General features: G+C 40.6%; 2 protein-coding genes and 1 long non-coding RNA gene across 4 annotated transcripts in view; 2 read left to right on the top strand and 1 right to left on the bottom strand.

The window, feature by feature from the left end:
- Positions 1–285, top strand: LOC115621812. The gene is made up of 2 exons (XR_003995297.1): positions 1–82; positions 139–285. It is a non-coding gene; the product is annotated as an uncharacterized LOC115621812 (long non-coding RNA).
- Positions 286–6,030: 5,745 nt separating this feature from the next.
- LOC115620906 (polyribonucleotide nucleotidyltransferase 1, mitochondrial) lies at positions 6,031–8,653 on the bottom strand. The gene is made up of 4 exons (XM_030514399.1): positions 8,513–8,653; positions 8,040–8,459; positions 6,770–7,987; positions 6,031–6,702 (listed from the first exon to the last, which is right to left on the bottom strand). The coding sequence occupies exons 1-4, from the start codon at positions 8,638–8,640 to the stop codon at positions 6,177–6,179; spliced, it is 2,292 nt and encodes a 763-aa protein (XP_030370259.1). The 5' UTR covers positions 8,641–8,653; the 3' UTR covers positions 6,031–6,176.
- An 812-nt stretch (positions 8,654–9,465) lies between these two features.
- Positions 9,466–20,330, top strand: part of LOC115621099 (G protein-coupled receptor kinase 2) — a 107,118-nt gene continuing 96,253 nt past the window's right edge. For both annotated transcript variants that reach the window (XM_030514637.1, XM_030514638.1), the window contains exon 1: positions 9,466–10,260. The gene's annotated coding sequence lies outside the window, so the exon portion shown is untranslated. The remainder of the gene's footprint in view (positions 10,261–20,330) is intronic.

The raw sequence follows: 20,330 nt of genomic DNA, 5'->3' as shown, positions 1-20,330 counted from the left end.
ATTGTGTGTTCATTTTTAATTGATTTTCGTAGACGTATTTTCTCACACCATATAAACCGACACTACGAGTACTAGATGTACGGTATGTATCCATTACATACTCGTTAATACATAATTCAAGCCTACTCCACATAACAGATAAACAAGGCTAAACACTGCGATCCAACCATCACTTCATTTAACATACTCGCATTATTTTAATACCGGTCATAATGCCAGGCGGTCAGCTTGTAATTTATTCCAAGCAACACAAAACAATTATAATATAATTAGAACATTGCCACACTCCGTAGTTTTTATGTCACATTTGCTTTTGTTATGCTTTTTCGCACCCGTTTTTTAATGGGCCAAGGTGTTGAAAGTTCTCACCTTAAAGCGGCCCCAATAAAAGCGAGTAAGGTGCTCGAAAAACCGGGAACAAGTTCTGATTTACAAACAACTTGGGGGAAATAAATGGGTCAGCAAGTTTGAAGTCAATGGGCCAGACATGCGGTTATCCAATCCATCAAATTGCTGGCAGCTCCTCTGAGCTACTTTTGCAAAATTGAAAGAATGCTGGAACAGCCAATTGACATCACTTGTCTTATCGCCACAGACATATGCAAATTTACGAGCGCCAATTGAGAATGTGTCTGAGGAAAAAAGTCGCTGGACCAGGCAATAGCCAACAGGTAACAGGGAACAGGTAACCGCAGATACTGCAGCGGAAAAGCATCGCGCGTCGTTTAAATTGAAATTGGGGTTATTTAACGGATCAACAACGACGGCACGACTATTGCAGACGGGCGGCAACGGGAAACGAGTCTGTAAGCGCTTGAAACGAAAGACTTAAGCGACGAACTGCAGCGACAAATCACTGCAAATGGACAAAGCAGATTTATATGCACTCACACGCACTAACACACACTCACACACACACACACACAGTATTAAATACATATGTATTTGGTGAGCAAGTCCAGGCAGCTTATAAGGCTATAACTGCTTTTACGCTAACTTGCCTTGCGCTGCTCCCGATTTTGCTGCAACGCCACCCACCAGAAGGAAAAGAAAAAGCCAAAGAAATGACCGCGTAATTGTGTCAGGTGAGCGTGGAATATTTGTTTTTGTATCCTGGCACATCTTTTTAACAGTTATGCGTTTCCAGTACGTTTCCAAAACCGTTTCCGATGCGTCTTTCTACCACATCGCTCGAATGGCAGTCGCTATCGCGCATGCGCATGCGAACTGAAGAAGTCAACCGACAACCGACAACACAAACACCTAACGACCAACTGAGCGTCGTTGCCGCCAACAAGTGACGAGCACCGCTGCGGCTACAAAGCCAGCTCCATGGGACGAGACTAGTTTTTAAAACCAACTAGAAGACGAAGAACGGCAACAACAACAACGCTGAGCAGTGGGTAACATAGTGGTGGCAAGTGTTAAGGAATATGTTGTTGTAGGTCGCGGGATAAGATCATCATTATCGCCCATATGGATTCCCATATTGCATGTGACAAAAATACATTTCTAATAAGAGTGTATGTCTCCCTAGTGTAATAAGACAATATGATATATTTCATTAATCTCTTTATGTAGTTATTGTTTCCAAAAACTCTACTACAGGACGAGATAGTTTTCAACTGTGTTTGTTATTGGCTCTGAAGGTCAATTGAAATTGGTCTCGAAAATCATAGTGTTGACAGTAGAGAGATAGCAGAGCCTCTTGAATATCCAATTGATCGACAAACGGATCGGCCGAACGGTAACTGAATTGTTGGTCAAAAGCGAAACAAAAGTCTGTTCCCAACAGTGGTTGGGTTGTTTGGCTCCCCCCTGATTTCTTTTTCTTTCCAAAACTGAGTCGATTGATTCCATAGCAAGTCATTTGCTCAAGGAACTAAAGGCTTCACCAAGTCAAATGTGTGAAATATTGGATTAAAACCTTACTTATTTTGAGAGTGACAATAAATAAATATTAATATATTATAGTATATCCTAGTATACGATTTCTACACTTGCAATCTATAATCAAAGTGTTATAAATATGGAAGTTACTATAATTACATGATTAGTTATCTAAACTGATTCAAATTAGCCGGTCTAGCCTTAATATATTGAACATTTAAATGAAGTTTTCTAATTTTCATTCAAAATTATTACAATATGTGCCATTTATGATAAAAACTTCAATATTTTCGAAACGATGTCGCATGAAAGAGCACATTATTGGCTATTTTCGCTAACAGTAGGCGATGTGGTCGCCTTCCCTGCTTATCTTCTGCACCTTTGGTGTTGGTAGGTGAACATTTTCTAATATACGATTTTTCAGCTTGGGGAGCTGATTTACAACAACAGCGTTACAGTAATCCCGTTGGGTCTTTGTTGTTGGGTCTTTTATTGCGTGCTGAAAAATACGAAGCAAGAAATGAAATGAAATGCAATGCAGCTTGAATGAATGAATAGAAGCAAGACAGATAGACAGAAAGAAAGAAAGAAAGAAAGGAGGAAGGCAGTAAAGTCAGGCCTGCTTCATAATAATAAAAAGTATAAACAACAAAACTTATTAACATAAACATAAACATGCTGAGGCGATGCTTGATGAGCGCCCAGTGAAAAGCAGCAACAATAATGGCACCACCACCACCAACAACAACAACAACAACAATAGCATCTTGCCATTATCGCGCCCAATGCAACAAGTCGGGGCACTATGTATGCAGGGGCCATGACAGCAGTCTAGATCAGACTCTAGGCACATTCAACGAAGCGCAGCTGCAAGTCAAAAATCAAATACAAAACAAATTGCCACGGGCACGGGCTCTGGGACCGGCAAACGGCAAACGGAGCAACAAAACACAATAAAGCCGATAAGCTTCCATCGACATGGGCCGCGAGATAAAAATGTTCGCAGTTGCAATAAAAAAAGCTAATGCCGAGTCGTTTTAACGGTGCCTGGCATACTGCAGTCTCCAGCCATTGAAGCTGAAGATGCGCACAAAGAATGGTACCCGAGCGACGAGGAAGGCAGAAGGGGAGAGAAGAAGGGACACAGCAGAAGCGTTGTGCATTGGGCAAAAAGAAAATGTTAACAAGTAGCAGACTAGAAAGGCGGCAGCAACTGCTGTGGTGGTTAATAACTTTACATAACACCTGAGTGGCGGAGTCGCCACTGCCTACGCAAATACTACAATCTGACCATGTCTTGTGGTCAGCCATCAGCTAACCATAGTACCAGACCAGTTGGAAATACTCAGTAGCCAGTTAGTGAGTCGTTGCGACGTCTTCGCCTGGTCAGTGGCTTGGAAAATTGGCGCGTGCTTCTGTACCTGTGCCCAGTCAACGGCTTTGTAATAGAGAATTAATGCTAATGTGCTGAGGTGGAATGGCCAGGGAGTGGATAACTCATCGTTCTTCCAGAAACCTGAACACGTCTTGAGGCTCGTAATATCGAACTAATACGGGTATTAACAAGTGTCTAGAATGTCTTCACTCTTCTCTAAACATCAACGTTGTTTGCAAAAGAGAACAACAAGATAGCTCACTTCCAAGATACTTTTTGAAAAAAGGAAAATTTGACGCGAATTTTTTGAAAACTTTTTGAATACTTTTGTTTCAGCACAACATTTTATGCAAACTGTTTGTCAGATGTTAGAGAACGAAATTCTTAAGAAAGGTTCATAGACAATCGGGGTTTTTCAGAATGGTACCTTAGTTAGACATTTATGAAGTTGATTAACTCTTTATAAAATAAATGATAATAGAAATACCTACAAACGTATAGATATTTTAATAACTCCAATTGAAATGTTTCCTTCAGGTATTAAATATTTTTTCTTATTCTACAAGTAGAACTCGATACAACGAAGCGAATCCCTTTAGCAAACCTTAAGTAAGTTTTTCAGTCAATTAAATAATACTAGTTATTAAAATTTTAATGAAGAGGCTTATCTAATCTTTTTTTCGTTCTTTCTACGAACATGTCTATGAACTGTAAGAAATAGTGAAAGAAATCATAATTTTGTAAGAATAAATGCCGCATTACAAAATAAGGGAATTTGTATATGAAGAGTGTAAGAATATATTGAAGGATGGCAGGAAAAATGGCATATATACTTGTACTTATGATCAGCTTGACGAGTCAATTCCAAATCGTGGTGTTCGCCGGTCTGTCTAAAGCCAATCAAAGATTCGTTTAACAACAACAAAGTGAACCTGTTAAGCTGTTCAAGTCAGTCTCCCGATGAAAAACATTTGAAGCTCTAAACTGGTGCAGAAACGTTTCGAAATGTGGACCAGTTATGGGAATTTGTGCAAACAGCGTGGTATGAGATTCCTCTCGAGACTTGTCGCAAACTTATTTCCAGTATGTCAGGAAGGATTTACAAGTATTTGTGTTGAATAACCGTAAATTGCAGCATTTTCTCTGACTCCTTCCTAGTCGCTGTTCAATTGAAGAAAACAAACTCAGAAACAGCCCTCGTAATGCTTCCGAGAGACCTTGCAGCTTTGCATTTGCTTAATCTATGGATGTAAGTCGACATTGAAGAGTTCAAACACCTATCAGACGCACACAACCCGTTCGATATATTTTGGTTTCGTCTCATTTATTTCTCTTTTTGCATTTGCATTTTTGGCTACTTTCGATTCAGGTTTACGCAATGACAAAACGACAGATTACGACCAATTCAGATGCAAATAAAATTGCATATCAAAGTATTAGTTCGGCTGCATCTTAACACTAGAAAGACATATTTGCTTGAATGCTTAAATTATACATTATTATTTGAGCTTTTAAAATTATTGTTTGAACTTCCTTTTAATACCGGCAGTGCTTTTTTATACCCTGTACCCGTAGGGTAAAAAGGGTATATTAGGTTTGTGCAAAGTATGTAACATACAGAAGGAAGCATCTCCGACCCCATAAAGTATATATATTCTTGATCAGCATGACGAGAGAAATCGATCTAGACATGTCCGTCCGTCTGTCCGTCTGGATGAACGCGAGGATCTCAGAAACTATAAAAGCTAGAATAACCAAAGTTGGCATCCAGATTCTCCTGGGTCCGAGTAAGGACGAGTTTATTTTATTTTTTTTAATTTCCCCCCCTTCCCCCGCTACAGAATTTCGTCAATAGCGTCCACATTTCAAATGCTACCTAAACCAAACTTTGCACACATAATTTATATATAATTGTCTACTGTTGTTCAAAATTTTATTCAATTCGGTCAATTCTAAGAAAAGTTATTAGCGAAACAAATTCTCGCCAGTACAACCCCCACAAACTGCAGCAACAAGTTCGCTCTTCTTCTTCCTCTTTTTGCTGCTGCTATGGGCGCATATAACTCAGTGACGGAAGTTTACCTGGGTACAGGGTATTACACTGTCGGACTTGCTCGACTGTAGCGTTCTCTCTTGTTTTATTATTTATTTTTTGGGTGGGGGTGGTATTTTTTTATTTTGCATTTAGAAAGAACATACATTCTATAAAATCAATACAATTGGTGACGGGTAACTTCCATGGCGATCTTTAATCTTGGAATCAATCTGAAAAGTGCTTGTGCCACTTTGAAGATGGAGCCTAAACATTTTTATATTCAAATCAACTGGCTTTAAATCTGAAAAAAACAACGACGTCGTAATATTTTCTTAACACTTGGAAACAAAATAAATTTTTTTTTTTTTTGTTCGGGCTGGACCTATCTTGAAAGTTGTGGATTGATGCAAAAATATTCAAAGCTTCAAACATTTTCAGCAGCGCCTTAGATTTCGTCTTCCAATTTTGTATACCAATCGACAGGAGTCTCTGTGTTCCAAAATGCGTGGAAACACATTTTCAGTTCCCTACATAACTCCATTATAATTCCTTTTCAATATATGTATATGGGTTGCTTTCGCTACCTTAGAGCTAAACGTTTGGTATCTAATATTGCGCTCAAAGCATTTGTATGTTTTTGAAAATATCGGGACCATTACAAGTATTCGACAGATTATTGATATAACCAAAGTTTGTGGCAAATCAGACTATTATATCAAAGCAGCAGTAGTTATGATTTTGGGAAGTTGGTTTTTTTTTTTACAGTGAACATTTTAACCATACAATTTATTACTTAACTTAAGTGTAGATGTAGGTAAGTATGTGTTTAAAGATTTTCAAATCCAACAAAAACGAATTCTATTCATAGGTGTAGACTCACGTGCCATTCTCTGCAGCCTTGTTAAAGCTGCGCGCAATGGCCACAGCCGGTCCTTGCAACACTTTTCGTGATAAACGCATAAAACCCGACACCGGATCGCGTCCAAAGTATTTCACTTGAATCTCCTGCCCTACCTCGAGTCCCAGAGCGGAGGGATGTGCTATCTTGCGCTGATCCAGCTGTGAATTGTGCAGCAATGCTGGCGGCATGCTGGGATACAGCACGACCATAACGCCTGTATCGCGAAGCTCTGTGATTTTGGCCGTGTAAATGCCACCGAACTCTAGATCAGGTACTCGCTCCTTCACCATAAACGAGTCGATGAGCTCTTTGGCTTCGTCCATCGCAGCCTGCGATGGCGCAAAAATTGAGAAAGCCGTCTCATCTGTTGCTGTCAGAGTGGCTCCTGTTTCGAGGTAGATGCGTTTCAAGTGTAGACCACTGGGTCCGATAAGCTGTGAACGTTGATGGGGCTCCACCTCGATGCGTTCGCTGACCGGCCAGCACTCCTTGCGATATTTCCTGATATTTTAAAGAAGGCATACTTGTAATTGACTTATCATTAGAGGTAAAGAAAGATTTAATTTACCGTGGTTCCCTAATGGCTTCGTTCATGATGTCGAGTATTTTGGATTTGGCATCACTAGCCTTCTGCAATGACTCCATTACCACCTTCAGTGGTATGCCCGGTACCTTCAGATCCGCTTGAATGGCAGTGAATCCTTTGCGAGTGCCTGCCACTTTCATGTCCATGTCACCCATGTAGTCCTCAATGCCAAGAATATCGGTGAGTATCCGATAATCCTGCAGATGCTTTGTATCGTTATTCTCATATTTCGTGACCAAGCCAATGGCCACTCCGGCTGCAGGCGCCGTCACGGGCACACCGGCATCCATAAGTGCCAGGGAACCGCCGCAAACGGTGGCCATTGAACTGGAGCCATTCGATTCCAGCACCTCGGAAGTTAGGCGCACCGTGAATGGGTAATCATGTGGAAGTGTGGGCAACAAGCCCCGTTCCGCCAGAGCACCGTGTCCCATCTCGCGACGTCCGATGGGTCCGATGCGACCAACCTCGCCGGTGGCGTACGGTGGAAACTCGTAGTGCAGCATAAAATTTTTGGCTTTCAGACCACTGTCCAGGGCGGCCAGAGTGTCCAGCTTCATGGCGCTCTCCTGCGAGTCCAGACTGACGGTGCAGAAGACCTGTGTCTGGCCACGTTGGAACAACGACGAGCCATGCAATGGCTTGTACATATCCACCTGACAGCTTATATTGCGGAGGCTATCGTAGTCACGGCCGTCGCAGCGACGATTCTGCTCGAAAATGAGTTCACGAAAAATGTTGCGGCACGCCTTGTTGAACTCCTCACCGATAATACCTGGCTCCATGTCTGGATAGGATGACCAAACCTTATCGATGACATTGGCACGCACCTCATTCACGGCGTTGTCACGAGAGATTTTGTCATGCTGCGCATCCTGAAAGATTTCACGCAATCGCATCTCACACATGCTCTTCACCGCCTCCACCAGTTCGGGCTCCACCTGCGTCAACGCCTCCACCTCGCGTTTAGGTCTGCCATATGCCTTTTGCAATCGTTCGATCTCATGTATAATAAATTGTGCTTCACGAGTTCCCTGTTTGATGGCTTTGAGCAGATCCTGCATGAGCACCACGTTTCCCTTGCCCTCCAGCATGACAACAAGGTTCTGTTTGGTGGCCGATACGACCAAGTCTAGTTGTGAGGATTGCAGTTCACGACGCGTGGGATTCACCAGCACCTCCCCATCGCAGAGGCCCACACTGCAATAATTTATAGTACAAATCTGGTTGAGAAACGAAAGATTCCACTCACCGCACTGCGCCAATTGGTCCATGCCAGGGTATATCACTTAGGCTCAGAGCCATGGAGGCCGCATTCATGGCCAGCACATCGGGCGCGTGTACCGCATCCATGGCCAGCATATTGCACACCAGTTGCGTCTCTGTGCGATAGTCTTTGGGAAATAGCGGGCGTAACGATCGATCAATCAAGCGCGCGGAAAGAATTTCCTTCTCCGATGGACCCATTTCTCGGCGCATAAAGTTCATGGGTATGCGACCGGAGGCAGCGTTCTTCAGTCTGTAGTCCACGACAAGTGGCATGAAGGACTGGCCAGGCGCTGGCTTGCCTTTCGCTACTGCTGTAACCATGACGGCGGTGTCACCCATTTGGCAAATTGCCGTGCCATTTGCAAAGCGCGCCAATTTGCCCGAGCTGATGGTCATGTTGCGCCTAAAAAGACGGTATTACATATTAAATAATTTAAATTAAGCAGATAGGCTTACCCATTGCTAAAGTTTACTTCGACGGCAGCACTATCGTTGATACCGCTGCTCTGTAGGCCCCGGCGGGTTGTGGGTATACATTTTAAGCGATAGTTTAACAATTTTAAAGATTTCCTCGTGAAAATCATGTTTTGGGGCGCACGGCCGTCTTAATGCGAAATTATCTAAACATTGCCGGCTCATTTCGGCTGCACACACTCACCAATACGCTACACGACACGTTTTACCATGATAGAGACAACGTAATGGCAGCTAAAACTCAACACCATACTCTTTGGCATACAATAAGCTGTGCAGCAATTTTTTGTAAAGTTATTATGCAAATTGGCGTACTAAAGAAGTATTAATTGTTGCATAAACCTAAATAGTGCATTAAATTAAGTGTAGCGCAAGCAACATGTGTGCCGGCGAACAGCTGCTTTGAGCAACATTGCCACAGTTTCATTGCTGGTAACCAATAACTACTCAATAATGTGGCAGCACTAGCGGCGATACCATACAGCTACTACTCATTTAACCATGGCATCGTTCCATGAGTACTTGTGGTATGCCTGCGTTTTTGTTTGTTGGTCACACTTTTAGTATTTAATCAGCAACAACGCAGAGTGGAGGTGTAACTAGCCGACCAGCAGTCCATATCGCTCGCGCAGCGATTTACTATCGAAAAAAAGTGGAAAAGTAAATAAATACAAATTGGTTGTTCTTGAAAGTGATGTCGGCGCACGTCTAACTCTTGCATTTATTGTAACCACTTGCTTTGCGTTCTTCGGTCGTACGTCTTTACGCGTGAGTGTGCCGTTTCGTGCCCGCCCGTGTGTGTGTGCCAGTGTGTTTTTGGTGGTGGTGTTTGTGTGTGTGTGCGCCCGCAGTGTTGGCCAAAAGCAAAAAGCCAAAGAGAGCCAGCAACAAAAATAAAATAAAAAGAAGAAAAACCAAAATCGACAAATGCGGTCAAATTGAAAAGCAAAACGAAACAAAAAAAAAAAAAACGAATTGGTGTCGGCACGCCACGAAAATACAAAACATCACAACACAGCAACTGCAACAACAACAACAAAAAAAGACAACGTTTTGCAAAGTTCAACATCAACGCAGCCACACACAACAGTAACAACAAAATTGTTATTGTAAAAACAAAAGCACGTACAAGAGAAAATTTTGCGTTTACCGCCTTCGCGTGCGTGAAAAGCCGGAAAATTGTGTCTAGTTGCGATTGGAAAGAGGCGTTGGCGTTTGTTGTCACTGCTGCTGGCCCCTCCACTTCCCGTACGGCAGTCATCGTCTGCGTCTTCGTTTTCTTCGTTGTCGAGCTCACATTTACACATTTCTTATATTTATTGTAATTTATGCAAAAAAGCAAAGCCAGCAAATTGAAGCGACGCGCGCGTGTGTCTCGCATCCCAATCCCATCATCATCCAACAAGCAGCGACATCAGCAGCAGCATTAGCAGCATCCAGAACTCCAAAGCAGCTGAGTCGCTCAGTTTTGTGTTTGAAAAGTGTTTCTGTGTGTGAGTGTGTGTGTAACTTTGACCGCATTTCGTCGCGCCTCGCTTGCTTATCAACAATAATAGCAACAGCAACACGAAAATTGCCAGCCGCCTTATCAGTCACTTTTGATTGCTGCGAAAAAATTCCGAATGCCGCATTAAAATAAAATTGATCCGCACACTCGTTCCCATTGTACGGAAAGACTAAACAACAACAACAACAACTAAGGCAGCAACAACAACTGCATCAAGTTATTGGTAAGTCTGCCCACTCAAAAGGCTCAGTAGACGCTTAATTGTCACACCTCATTAGCTGCTTCTTATTTAACTTCCTCGCCACGGCCGACCGTGTCGATTGCATACGCGTTGCAAAGTACATTAACGCATTTATCGTTATTCACACAATGAGTGGGGCTGCAAATTTCATTAAGTACTACATCGATGCACAATGCCTGCCCTGCACTGCCCTGCCCTGCCCCTCTACTGCATTCGGCGTTTGATGTGCGCTTCATCAAGCGACTGCCTACACATATAGTATGTGTGTACAGTCGAACTTCCCTAACTAGAATTAGCAGTTGGCCCAAAGGAGAAATCGAGCTAGGGAAGATTCTAATTATAGTCACATTCACATAACATGTGTGATCTTATATTGAGGCTGTAGCAGCTGAAACAACATAAAACAATTTCCAACAACATACGAATATTTTAAGATTTTTGTTAATAATTTGTTTTAAATAAAAAACAGGCATTTTCTTAAGTTGCGTTTAACTATAATTTCCGGCTTTAAAGAAATTAAAGGTGCGTTTCTATTTGTTAAAAATCACAATCTCGATATTGTCCAGACTGACTTCTTTTCTTTGTCCTTTGTTTAAAAAAACTACAGGTATACATACATATTTTGTAGTTATTATTGTTTTTTTTTTTTGCATTTTAGTTTGAAATAAACAGATCTCTGCACTCTTGCTTTCTACAAATTTAAAGATCTTTGTATTTTTTCCTTCATTGTTCATTATTGTTTTGCGAAATTCTAAAGAAATTATCATATTTAAAACTTTAAGAATATATATTTTTGCGCAGCTATAGATCTTTAGAATGCTGATGTTATGTTTTTTGACTCGAACTCGACCCACATATCACATCCACTATTTTTAAAGACCCTCGCATTCCACTAGCATAAAATCGATTTAGTAAGGAATATTTAGAAATTCCAAAAAATAAAATAAACTCGTCCTTTCTCGGACCTAGGAGAATCTGGATACCAACTTTAGTTATTCTAGCTTTTAAAGTTTCTTTGTTTCATTTAGTTTTAGTACGTCTGAACATTTCCCGATATGCCGAAAATTTAATGTGTTTTTTATCGAGCAATTCCCAACTCTCTAGAATCAGTGCTAAATATAAATCATCAACTATGAATATGAAAATAATAAAATTTAAGTTTTGGAAACTGTTTTGGCAGTCTTTTTAAAAGGATGCCTTGCAATTTAATCCTTGAAAATTACACGATAGAGGCAGCTAACAAATAATATTTGTTCGTTTTATTTGCATTCCACTGTGCTCTGCATCCGTGTCTGTGCTCTATGGGCTGCAAGTGACGCAGCTTGCGGAAAGTGAAAGGCACGCCAAGAACGCGCTGCGATGCGATGCGACGCAACTCGACACATTGCGTTGCGTTGGCGACGCTGCCGGTTGGCTGGCAGGCGGGCTGGCGGGCTGGCTTATCAACAACAAGCACGTTATCGTGTTGTTGGTATTGCCTCTTCAACTTGTTCTTCTTCATGGCGAGTAGTCAGCGACAGACGGAGTTCAGGCCAAGAGATACTCATTATGCTGTGCGACCTCTTCCGGTGCGGCTCCAACGGCATCGGCAACATCGTCATTGTTTGTCTGATATTCAAAGTGCTTGCATTGTGCTCGATATTTATTATTTGTGTTGTTATCTTTTGCATTTGTTTTCATTGTACGTCATTGTAAGTGACACTGATTGCTGCTGCCTGCCCCACTGTTGTTGCCTGTCTGTGGCGGCAGAGCGCCAGCTGACTGCCTGACTGACGGGCTGACTAGCAGGTCTCTACATAATTAGTGACCGTTTAGCATTTGCCCTGATAGTAACATTGCTTCCGGTCTCGGCCCAGCACTTCATCAACGGCGCTTTCAATTTTCCAACATTATTGCTAAGCGTGCCCGTTAGCAACAACTGTGGACAGGCCATTAGGAAGTTTGCTGGAGGAAACGCCCTCTCATATACAGCCACACACCCACACACAGAGTACACACACATATGTGGCCCATTGTTTATCCACTACATATAGTCCTTGGCAAATGCCATATCATTAACGCAGCCTTTTGAACTGTTCAACTATTTTGGGCTATAAAAAGCGCTCGAGAGGTTGTCGTCGTCATTCTTCTTCACGTGGCAGTTATTCCTTAGAGATGAGCAATGATTATGTAGCTGTTATTTACTCACTCATATTTATATATGCGATAAAAAAACGTTTGAAACTCAACCTAAATGCTAAGCTTCATGTATATCTAAATATCAGAAATTTTATCAATATACAAGTATAATGACAAGATTAGGCTAGAGCTGATCCGTTGTCTCTTTTGACAAGCAGATTTGCGTAATGAGTCCAAATTCTTTTAAGAAAACATTCCTTACAAGACTCATTTTTAAAACTGCTGCTTAGAATAATTTGAAAAATCCTACATTTATAAATTATTTAAAGACAGACAATGCTTAACATTAAAGTCTTTTAAGTGACAAAAAATCGCATTGCAAATTACCATCGCTGCCAAGTCACGGCCACAGATTAGTTCACGGTCTTATTGCCCATCTCTAGGGTTATTGTTGTCGGTTGGAGAAGGCGCCACTCACATGCACACTTGCGTCACAGATTCAGGATCAGCTCGTCTGAATCTAGACAGTGGGGTAGGGTGGGGTGGTTTGGGGCTGTGGGTGTGTGGGGTGACGTTGGCAATTCGCAAAACATGTGTATTTTGTCTGGCTGGCTGACTGAATGACTGGCTGGCTAGCTAGCTAGCTAAAGAGGAAAAAAATGAAAGAAAGAAAAGACAATAAACTATCAATGAAAACGACAGCAGGACAAACAGGAGGCAACTGATGACGAAGAGCACGACAACGACGACAACTGCGACCAAACCCCAAAGCAAATAAAACTCAATCGAAATTATTATCGACGATGCCGACGACGATGATGAAAACAAAACAAATGCCAGGGCAAGAGCAGGGCGCGGCAAACCGAACCAAACCCATTCATTTAGCGGGTGTATAAATAAAGCAGCAGCGGTTGAGCAGAACTGAGCTGAGGAGCTGGGGCCAGGCCACATGCTGCTCATCGTTTGCACGCGCCCTGGCGTGAAAATACGCGGCGGGAAAGCAGCAAAAACCAATCGATGTGTTGGGTGACCCTCTTTGGTCGCTTCTGGCTTTTGCACTAATTTGGCGCGACTTTGACACTTGTTAGCCATTATGTTTTTCGGGCGCCGTGATAATAGAAAAAGAATTGATATTAATTGGTGCACACCCATAATAAACTCATTTGTCTCCCTCTCCCTATCTCTATTTTTCGCGCTATTCGGACTAAAAAATAGGTAGGGTGGGGGCCACGAAAATCGCGTGAAAAGCAGCTTAACTCATTTGGCTAAAAGCGGCTTACAACTTGTGCATTGTTTTGGGCTTGTTGCGTGTTGTTTTTTGGCTGACTTTGGTCAGCTTTGGTTTTTTCAGCTTGGTCTTTAGAGTTTTTATCTTTTTTTTGTTTTATTCACAACACAACGTATTATGCAACCCCCTTTTGTTTGGTCTGATTTTGTGGCTGGCTAAGCCGCAGGGTACCGCACTCCGTTCTGCTCTACTACCTGACTGATTCAATCGCCATGTCTCAGCTGTCGCTTACAATTTAATTAATCCTGACCCGTTTCTGAACCCTACAAACATTGATCTTATTACATTATTTGTGCCCTTGATTGGCCTACACATTCTAAGAGGAATTTCTAAAGGATGCTCATTGAAAAGGATTAGAAATGGGGTTCATGTAAGCCCTTCAACGCTTCCTTTTTGTTTCGGATTCTACAAAATTTCTCAAGTGTGTTTCTGTAGCCTTTTTCCACAATTACAAAAATGTCTTTTATCTTTTTACACTTAAACAAAATAAACGCAATTTCACTGAGCAACTAAACCAGTTTTTAAAAAAGGAAAAGCTGTCACAAGAAAATATTTTTAAATTGTATGCCATTTTTTGCTCTCCGTTTCCAATAACTTTGTTTGCTTTGCCGTAACTATTAACAGTTTCAAAAATTATGTTTTGAGTGTAAGTTTCAAAACGACATGAGAAATGAAAAACTCAAGCCTTTTTATTCATTTACAACAAATGTGGAAATGTGAAATAAATTTAATAAATTTAAATTAGTTTATTTTAAATCCTCTCGACTGGGTACTAAAGGACGTTCATTAAATGTGAAAAATAAAGTTTTAGTAAACGATAGATCCAGAAGAAAGAATCCAATAGATGAATGGAACTCTCCAACGCATCCGGAAAACCGCCACACTAATTTATTAAAATGTATACCTGCCGATTAGTTGTCTATTACCTTGATTTAAATAATTAAATTCAAAAACAAACCTACATTTCTGGAGGTGTTGACAGAACAATATACGATTTCAGGATAGATAGATTTGGGGCTCCAATCAAAGCATTGACAAATGTGAATATTATATAAACAAGCGTAGAATAAGATAAAGGTTCGGAAGAATCATCAAAATTTAGACTTATTTCAATAATTTCGATAGTTTTTACACTTCTAATAATTTTTAGGAAAGTTGGATAGCTTCGATGAGGGCTACAAGTTTCATTAATTAGCATACTTACATCAGTTCAAATAGAATATTATTATACAGCACATTTTCATATAACTACAAAGTTTCTTTTCATGCTTTTGCCGTCGGCACCAACTGAAATCAATTAGAACTTGCAGAAAGTTAAACTACTTCCCGAATGGGTTCTGTTGCCGCAAAAGTTGCATTGAAATGAAAGTTTATAAATGTGCACACATACTATAGTCTAGGTACCTATGTGTGTAAATACTACTACATAGCCAGTCACACACGAGTTATGGGCAAAGCCTAATTAGCAATATATGAGGCTTCAAAAGCAAATGTGTGTCGACCCACCTGGCACACCTTTGTGCAATCTGTGCCAACATTTCGATAAGCATTTCAGTGCTAATCAACATGGCAAGCTCTGGCTGACTGACAGACTCGGGTAACTTGCTGTAACGACCTTGATCAACTTTTATCAAAATCACGGGCTGGAAAAGTCAAGAGCAGTGTGGCCAGTGTCGTTGCCTTCGGGGAAATTGAAGGCTCTTGTTTTTTGCACACTCCGTAGTTAAGGTTGCTGGCCTGTGTAGAATTCAAAAAACGTTTTACTTGGTGCATCGTAAATGATATGTCTAAAAAGTTGTTTTGACATTGTTTTCTGTCGCTCTCAGCCGCCACAACCTGTGCCACCTTTGGGTGGTGTTGTTGCGGGACTGTCTGTTCAATTTTGTCTCTCTATTTTCAGTTTTGATTAAAGACAAGATAGGTCGCCCATGCATCCATTCTCGGTATGCTATTCTTTTTCGTTAGATTGAGTGCTATTGTGATTTTGATGCGCCAGCCTTTAAACTTTGTCGTTTTTATGACTCGCCATTGGGGCAGTAGGACAGCAACAACCTGGCAGCTAAGCAACCAACCCATGACTGTCGTGACATCCTGCTGATTTTTTGCCGTTTGCGGATTTGACCTTTTTGTGCTTCCTAAGCAACATTTTGTGTTCTCGTTGATTTTTGTTTTTCATTTGAGTGAGGTACACAAATTGGATTTTTCTGTCGGCACTAAGTAGGATATCATGATCCATCAACATCAGTCTGCTAGCTGCCTAAGGAGCCAGAGTCAGAGCAGTCAAGAGCAAGCGGCCAGAATTATGCAAAGTGTCATTGAAACTTTGGGCATAAAGAATAACAACAACCCAACATAAATCCAAACTTGTCGCCTCTTTCGTATGTTGTGTGTTGTATACCTAACAAAAAAGGTAAATCGGAATCGGAGCCCCTCGTAACCCTCCGTCCCTATCGCTCCTTTGCACTCGAAAACAAATCATTTGTGCATTGAACCCGACAGCAAAGCAAAGCAGCTGTAAATATGTATGCATTAAAAATCGCTTTCAGTGCGTGGCAACACCTTTGGACACTTTCAAGCCATTGTCCACCAGAGAGAAGTGCCAAAATCGGAGCGAACTAGTTCGCTGATGAAACTTTGAACCACTAAGCGAAAGCAGGAAAAAAGCTTTCCCAATTAGTTAATAACTTCGAGTTAAATAGATTGCTGTTGGAAAGAAAGAAATGCCCCCGCTTTTGTCATATATATTAGAAAATGTCCGTTAAATGTTCAAGAAATCCTTATATCTAATTGGGTATTTTATTTTGTGTAAGTGATAAGTGATTGTCACGAAGCTGCTTATAGAGAACACTTTTTATAGAGTAGGGAAATAGAGAGATAGTTCTGTTGAGAATATGTGAGAACACAGAACCCGAAAACTACGGTAGAAAAAAAATTGATAATAATTTCTTGTTGATCTAGAAATAACAGAAAAGTTAAGATGACCTAAGTGAATATTTAAAAGCAAAAGCATTCTAGAATACGATGCAAGCGAAGGTAATGAACATTTTCTGGAACCACTTCATACGTTGCGGATGCTTTTTATGTTGTGCACAAAAAACGCTTGAGCAGTATTCAATTCACTAATTCAAATTCGCAATTTCAATGTTAGGCTAACACCTCTATTTCAGACAAGAAAAAGATTTGCACTAAAATTCGCTTGATTCTAATAATAAGTCTGAAAATGAATTTAATAAATTCTTTGCGGGACTGTTAATATACGAAATTTTCATTAATCAAACGCTAAGACTTTCAATCTCACTCTAGTGGTTCTTATATTATAACGCTGGGTACATAAAAGTATATATTTAGTATATGCTTTCTGCTTTAAGAATTAAAAGAAAGGCACTAAAACGTCTCAACTAGTTTCGTAAAATGGGACTAGAGCCGCACAGCTCTGCTGTCTGACTGGCTGGCAAGTTGGCAAGTTTGCAACGCGACGCAACAATTTTTATGCAAAAAATGTGGCAGGCAGAACAGGCTTTTGGCGATTGGCCGCTTGGTCAGTTGCCGGGCATATAGTATAGTGTGTACGTGTAGAATTCATTAACAATAAGGCGCAGTGAAGCAGAGCGGGGCTAACGCTGGCAGAGCCTTGCTTGGATGAGTGTGCTTGCTGCTGTTGCTGCTGACTACTCGGTACTGCTGGCTGACCGCAGTTGGGCAGTCGTTCAAGCAGGACTGTCAGACTGTCTGTCTGTCTGTCGGACAGTTGGCCAGACAAGGAGTCAAGCAGACGCGTTGTTACCAAGAATTCTTTAAGCTTTAATCCTGGGTGGTCCGTGCTCTGTGGTGCCTTTGTGCCTTTTTATCGTGGCAGCCTTTTGTGGTTGTTATTGTTGCTGGCTGCTGGTTGGCTATACAAGTATGTAGCACTGGCTGGGAGTGTGCTCCACCCTTCCCACTCCCCACTCCTCTTCTCGCTATTAATTGATTTTGGCGCGCACTTCATAAGTTTCTCCGACTACCTACCCACACAGTCGAAGTTTCTGACACATGCCAATTGCTAACATCACTCCCCTGTAATACCCCGCCGTACCCTTCCTTACGAGAGCTGCTCCATTTACTTTGCCGACTCTCTACTAATGAGTTGCCCATTTTTGTTGCCCAGAGAGACTTTTCAACTTTTTGCTCGCTTGTGGGTGGCAGCTTAGTCATAAATAAATTGAATTTACTGCCAAGCTATTTAATAAAAAATATACAAGTATGTAGGTATAAACAAAATATAAAAAAAACAGATGAAACTTTGCGTCAGACAGTGGCAATAATAATTACAAAAACAAAGACAAAAAATTATTGTTTTACAACAATTTTTAGTGCAAAAGTTTGTTATGCTTGATTCTTTTTGCTTTTTTTTAAACATTTGTGTTGTTTTGCTTTTCTGAAGCACGCCATAAACTTTTGCCTTTTGTTATAAGGTTGACATTTTGTAGCCTCATTTGTTTTTTTTTACACGAACAACAACAACAAAGATAACTTCGCGCTTTTGTTGAGTTTGTCACAAAACTTTTGTTTGTTGGCTGCTGCGGAGGGACGTGAGCTATCACTTGTAGTGAATGAAGGAGGTGGAGACGGGGCAGGTTTTAAGGTAATTTTTTTAGAAAGTGTAGGAGGATGTTGGAAAAGTTTAGTGGAATTTGCCGAGGAAAAGCCAAATAAGTTTGTCTAGCTCCGCAACACTTGTCAGTTGAAAATTTACCGCCTACTTTTTTTTCGTTTTACTTCACCCTTTATTTGTTCACCCCATTCTGATTTGTTTGTCGAAGGCGATTAGCAAAAAGTAAACTTTGGCAATATATATTCTTTGCGAAGCTGCTGCTGTTGCAGCTGTCAAAATCAATCCGAAATGCATTCGCAACAACATCAACTTATGTTGAAGTTCGGCGGAGAAACACTCGAAAGTTGTTCTGCCAATTCGGTGGCAAGTGTTGCCGGTTCTTCAGGCATACTCTACGGCGAAACTACTTGGAACTGTACTCATAACGAATGACCAGACTCTATTGAATCAGTGGCGGCAGTCACTCATTGTTTTTAACACCCACGCACAGTGGAACGAATTTGAGTTTAGTGTAGGCAGATATACATTTTTCGTACCAGCTTAGTATAATTGTTCAACTTTCTTTTTGTGAACTTGTTTGCTTCTTTCTGAAAATGAAAGATCAGAGCGATTTTGTATTTGAAATTACATGAAATAATATTGAAAAGCAAGTTGGTTTTTGTTTTCTATAAGAAAAGATTAATTCCTAATGAGTTACTCTTTTCAAGATGGTATCCCAACAGTTTTCCACTAAGTCATAGTTACGAGGCCAAATACTTTATATTTTATGGGTATGTTTATTCTTTAATTTTGAAACGATCTTTAAAATGTTAGAAAAGGGCGAATCATCTTGATTTGCCAATCCATATCGACTCTTTCGTAAAAATGTTTGTTTAATAATTAAGCAAGATTTAATAATATAGAAGTAACATTTGTTTAAATTTATACATATTTTATATTATATATAAATATGTTTAAAAAAAACAAAATCAGTTAGGTTTCTTAGAATATCCGAAACTGAGAAACGTTTCGGTATATCCTTTTTATAAACGTTCTCAATAAAGAATTTAAAAAGTCAATTTATTATGCTGGAATACTACTATTTAAATTAGCCGAATATAGAAAAAAGTTAGTAAATGTTAGTTATTCCTTTTACTTGTATGTGTATTCTCAAAAAATCGTCGAGTTCTAAAAACAATAAAAAAGTCACTTTACAATACACCCAAGTAGTGTCATTAGACAAACTATTATTTTTTGCTCAAGGCTCTAAAAATGCAATTGCGATTTAAAAATGATGTATGTAGTCGTAATAATGTGTAATGAGGCTATGTTCTAAAATTTGTATCTCTGCACCACAAGAGACGCAGCTCTCTTGTCTTCGTCATCATAAGTAAATTTTCAGTCGAAATGTTTATGAGCTCATAAATTTTCGTATCACATCCTGACTGATGACTGAGTGCCGCTGTGCCGTTAGCCTTTTTCGGTGGGACAGCTGCCTGGCTACCTACCTGGCTATAGTCTCCTGTTTTTGTCGTTGTTGGCATTATGGCTGTTGTATGTGTCTGACAACTTTTGACGCGCTTGTCGTACATCAACATTGCGAACAGACGCCCCCTCCGACTACCACATACCACACAAAATGATTGAGCATTTGCATTATGGCAAAAATATTCGTCGTGTCGCACGCTAAATGAAACCCGAGAATCGAAACTGAGCGCCACCCTGTGGTCAATTTGCTGCCAAAAAGTGTTTACCTTTCCTGACCATTTTTGCCTCTTCGTCATCGTTGTCGACGCCATCATTGCCAACACCAACAACAACACCAACACCTCCATCGACACCAAAACCAAAACCATCATCGTTGCCAGCAACATAAAACTTTGTGCAAATATTGACTTGGTTTTCCGCCAGCGTTGCCATTTGTGTAAATAAAACATTTTACATTTCACATTTCCCATTTATGCATATGCCGGACGATGGTGATAGCTGTCCTGTTAGTGACGTGTGTTTGTTGCAGGTCAGCTTTTCGTTTTTGTTGTTGTTGCTGTTGTTGTCGCCATCATCATTATCATT

The sequence above is a fragment of the Scaptodrosophila lebanonensis genome, unplaced genomic scaffold (assembly GCF_003285725.1).
Source record: "Scaptodrosophila lebanonensis strain 11010-0011.00,11010-0021.00 unplaced genomic scaffold, SlebRS2 tig00000024-arrow-pilon, whole genome shotgun sequence".
Lineage (NCBI taxonomy): Eukaryota > Metazoa > Arthropoda > Insecta > Diptera > Drosophilidae > Scaptodrosophila > Scaptodrosophila lebanonensis.
The sequence above is the reverse complement of the archived record's forward strand: the minus strand, read 5'-3'. Positions and strand labels throughout refer to the sequence as shown.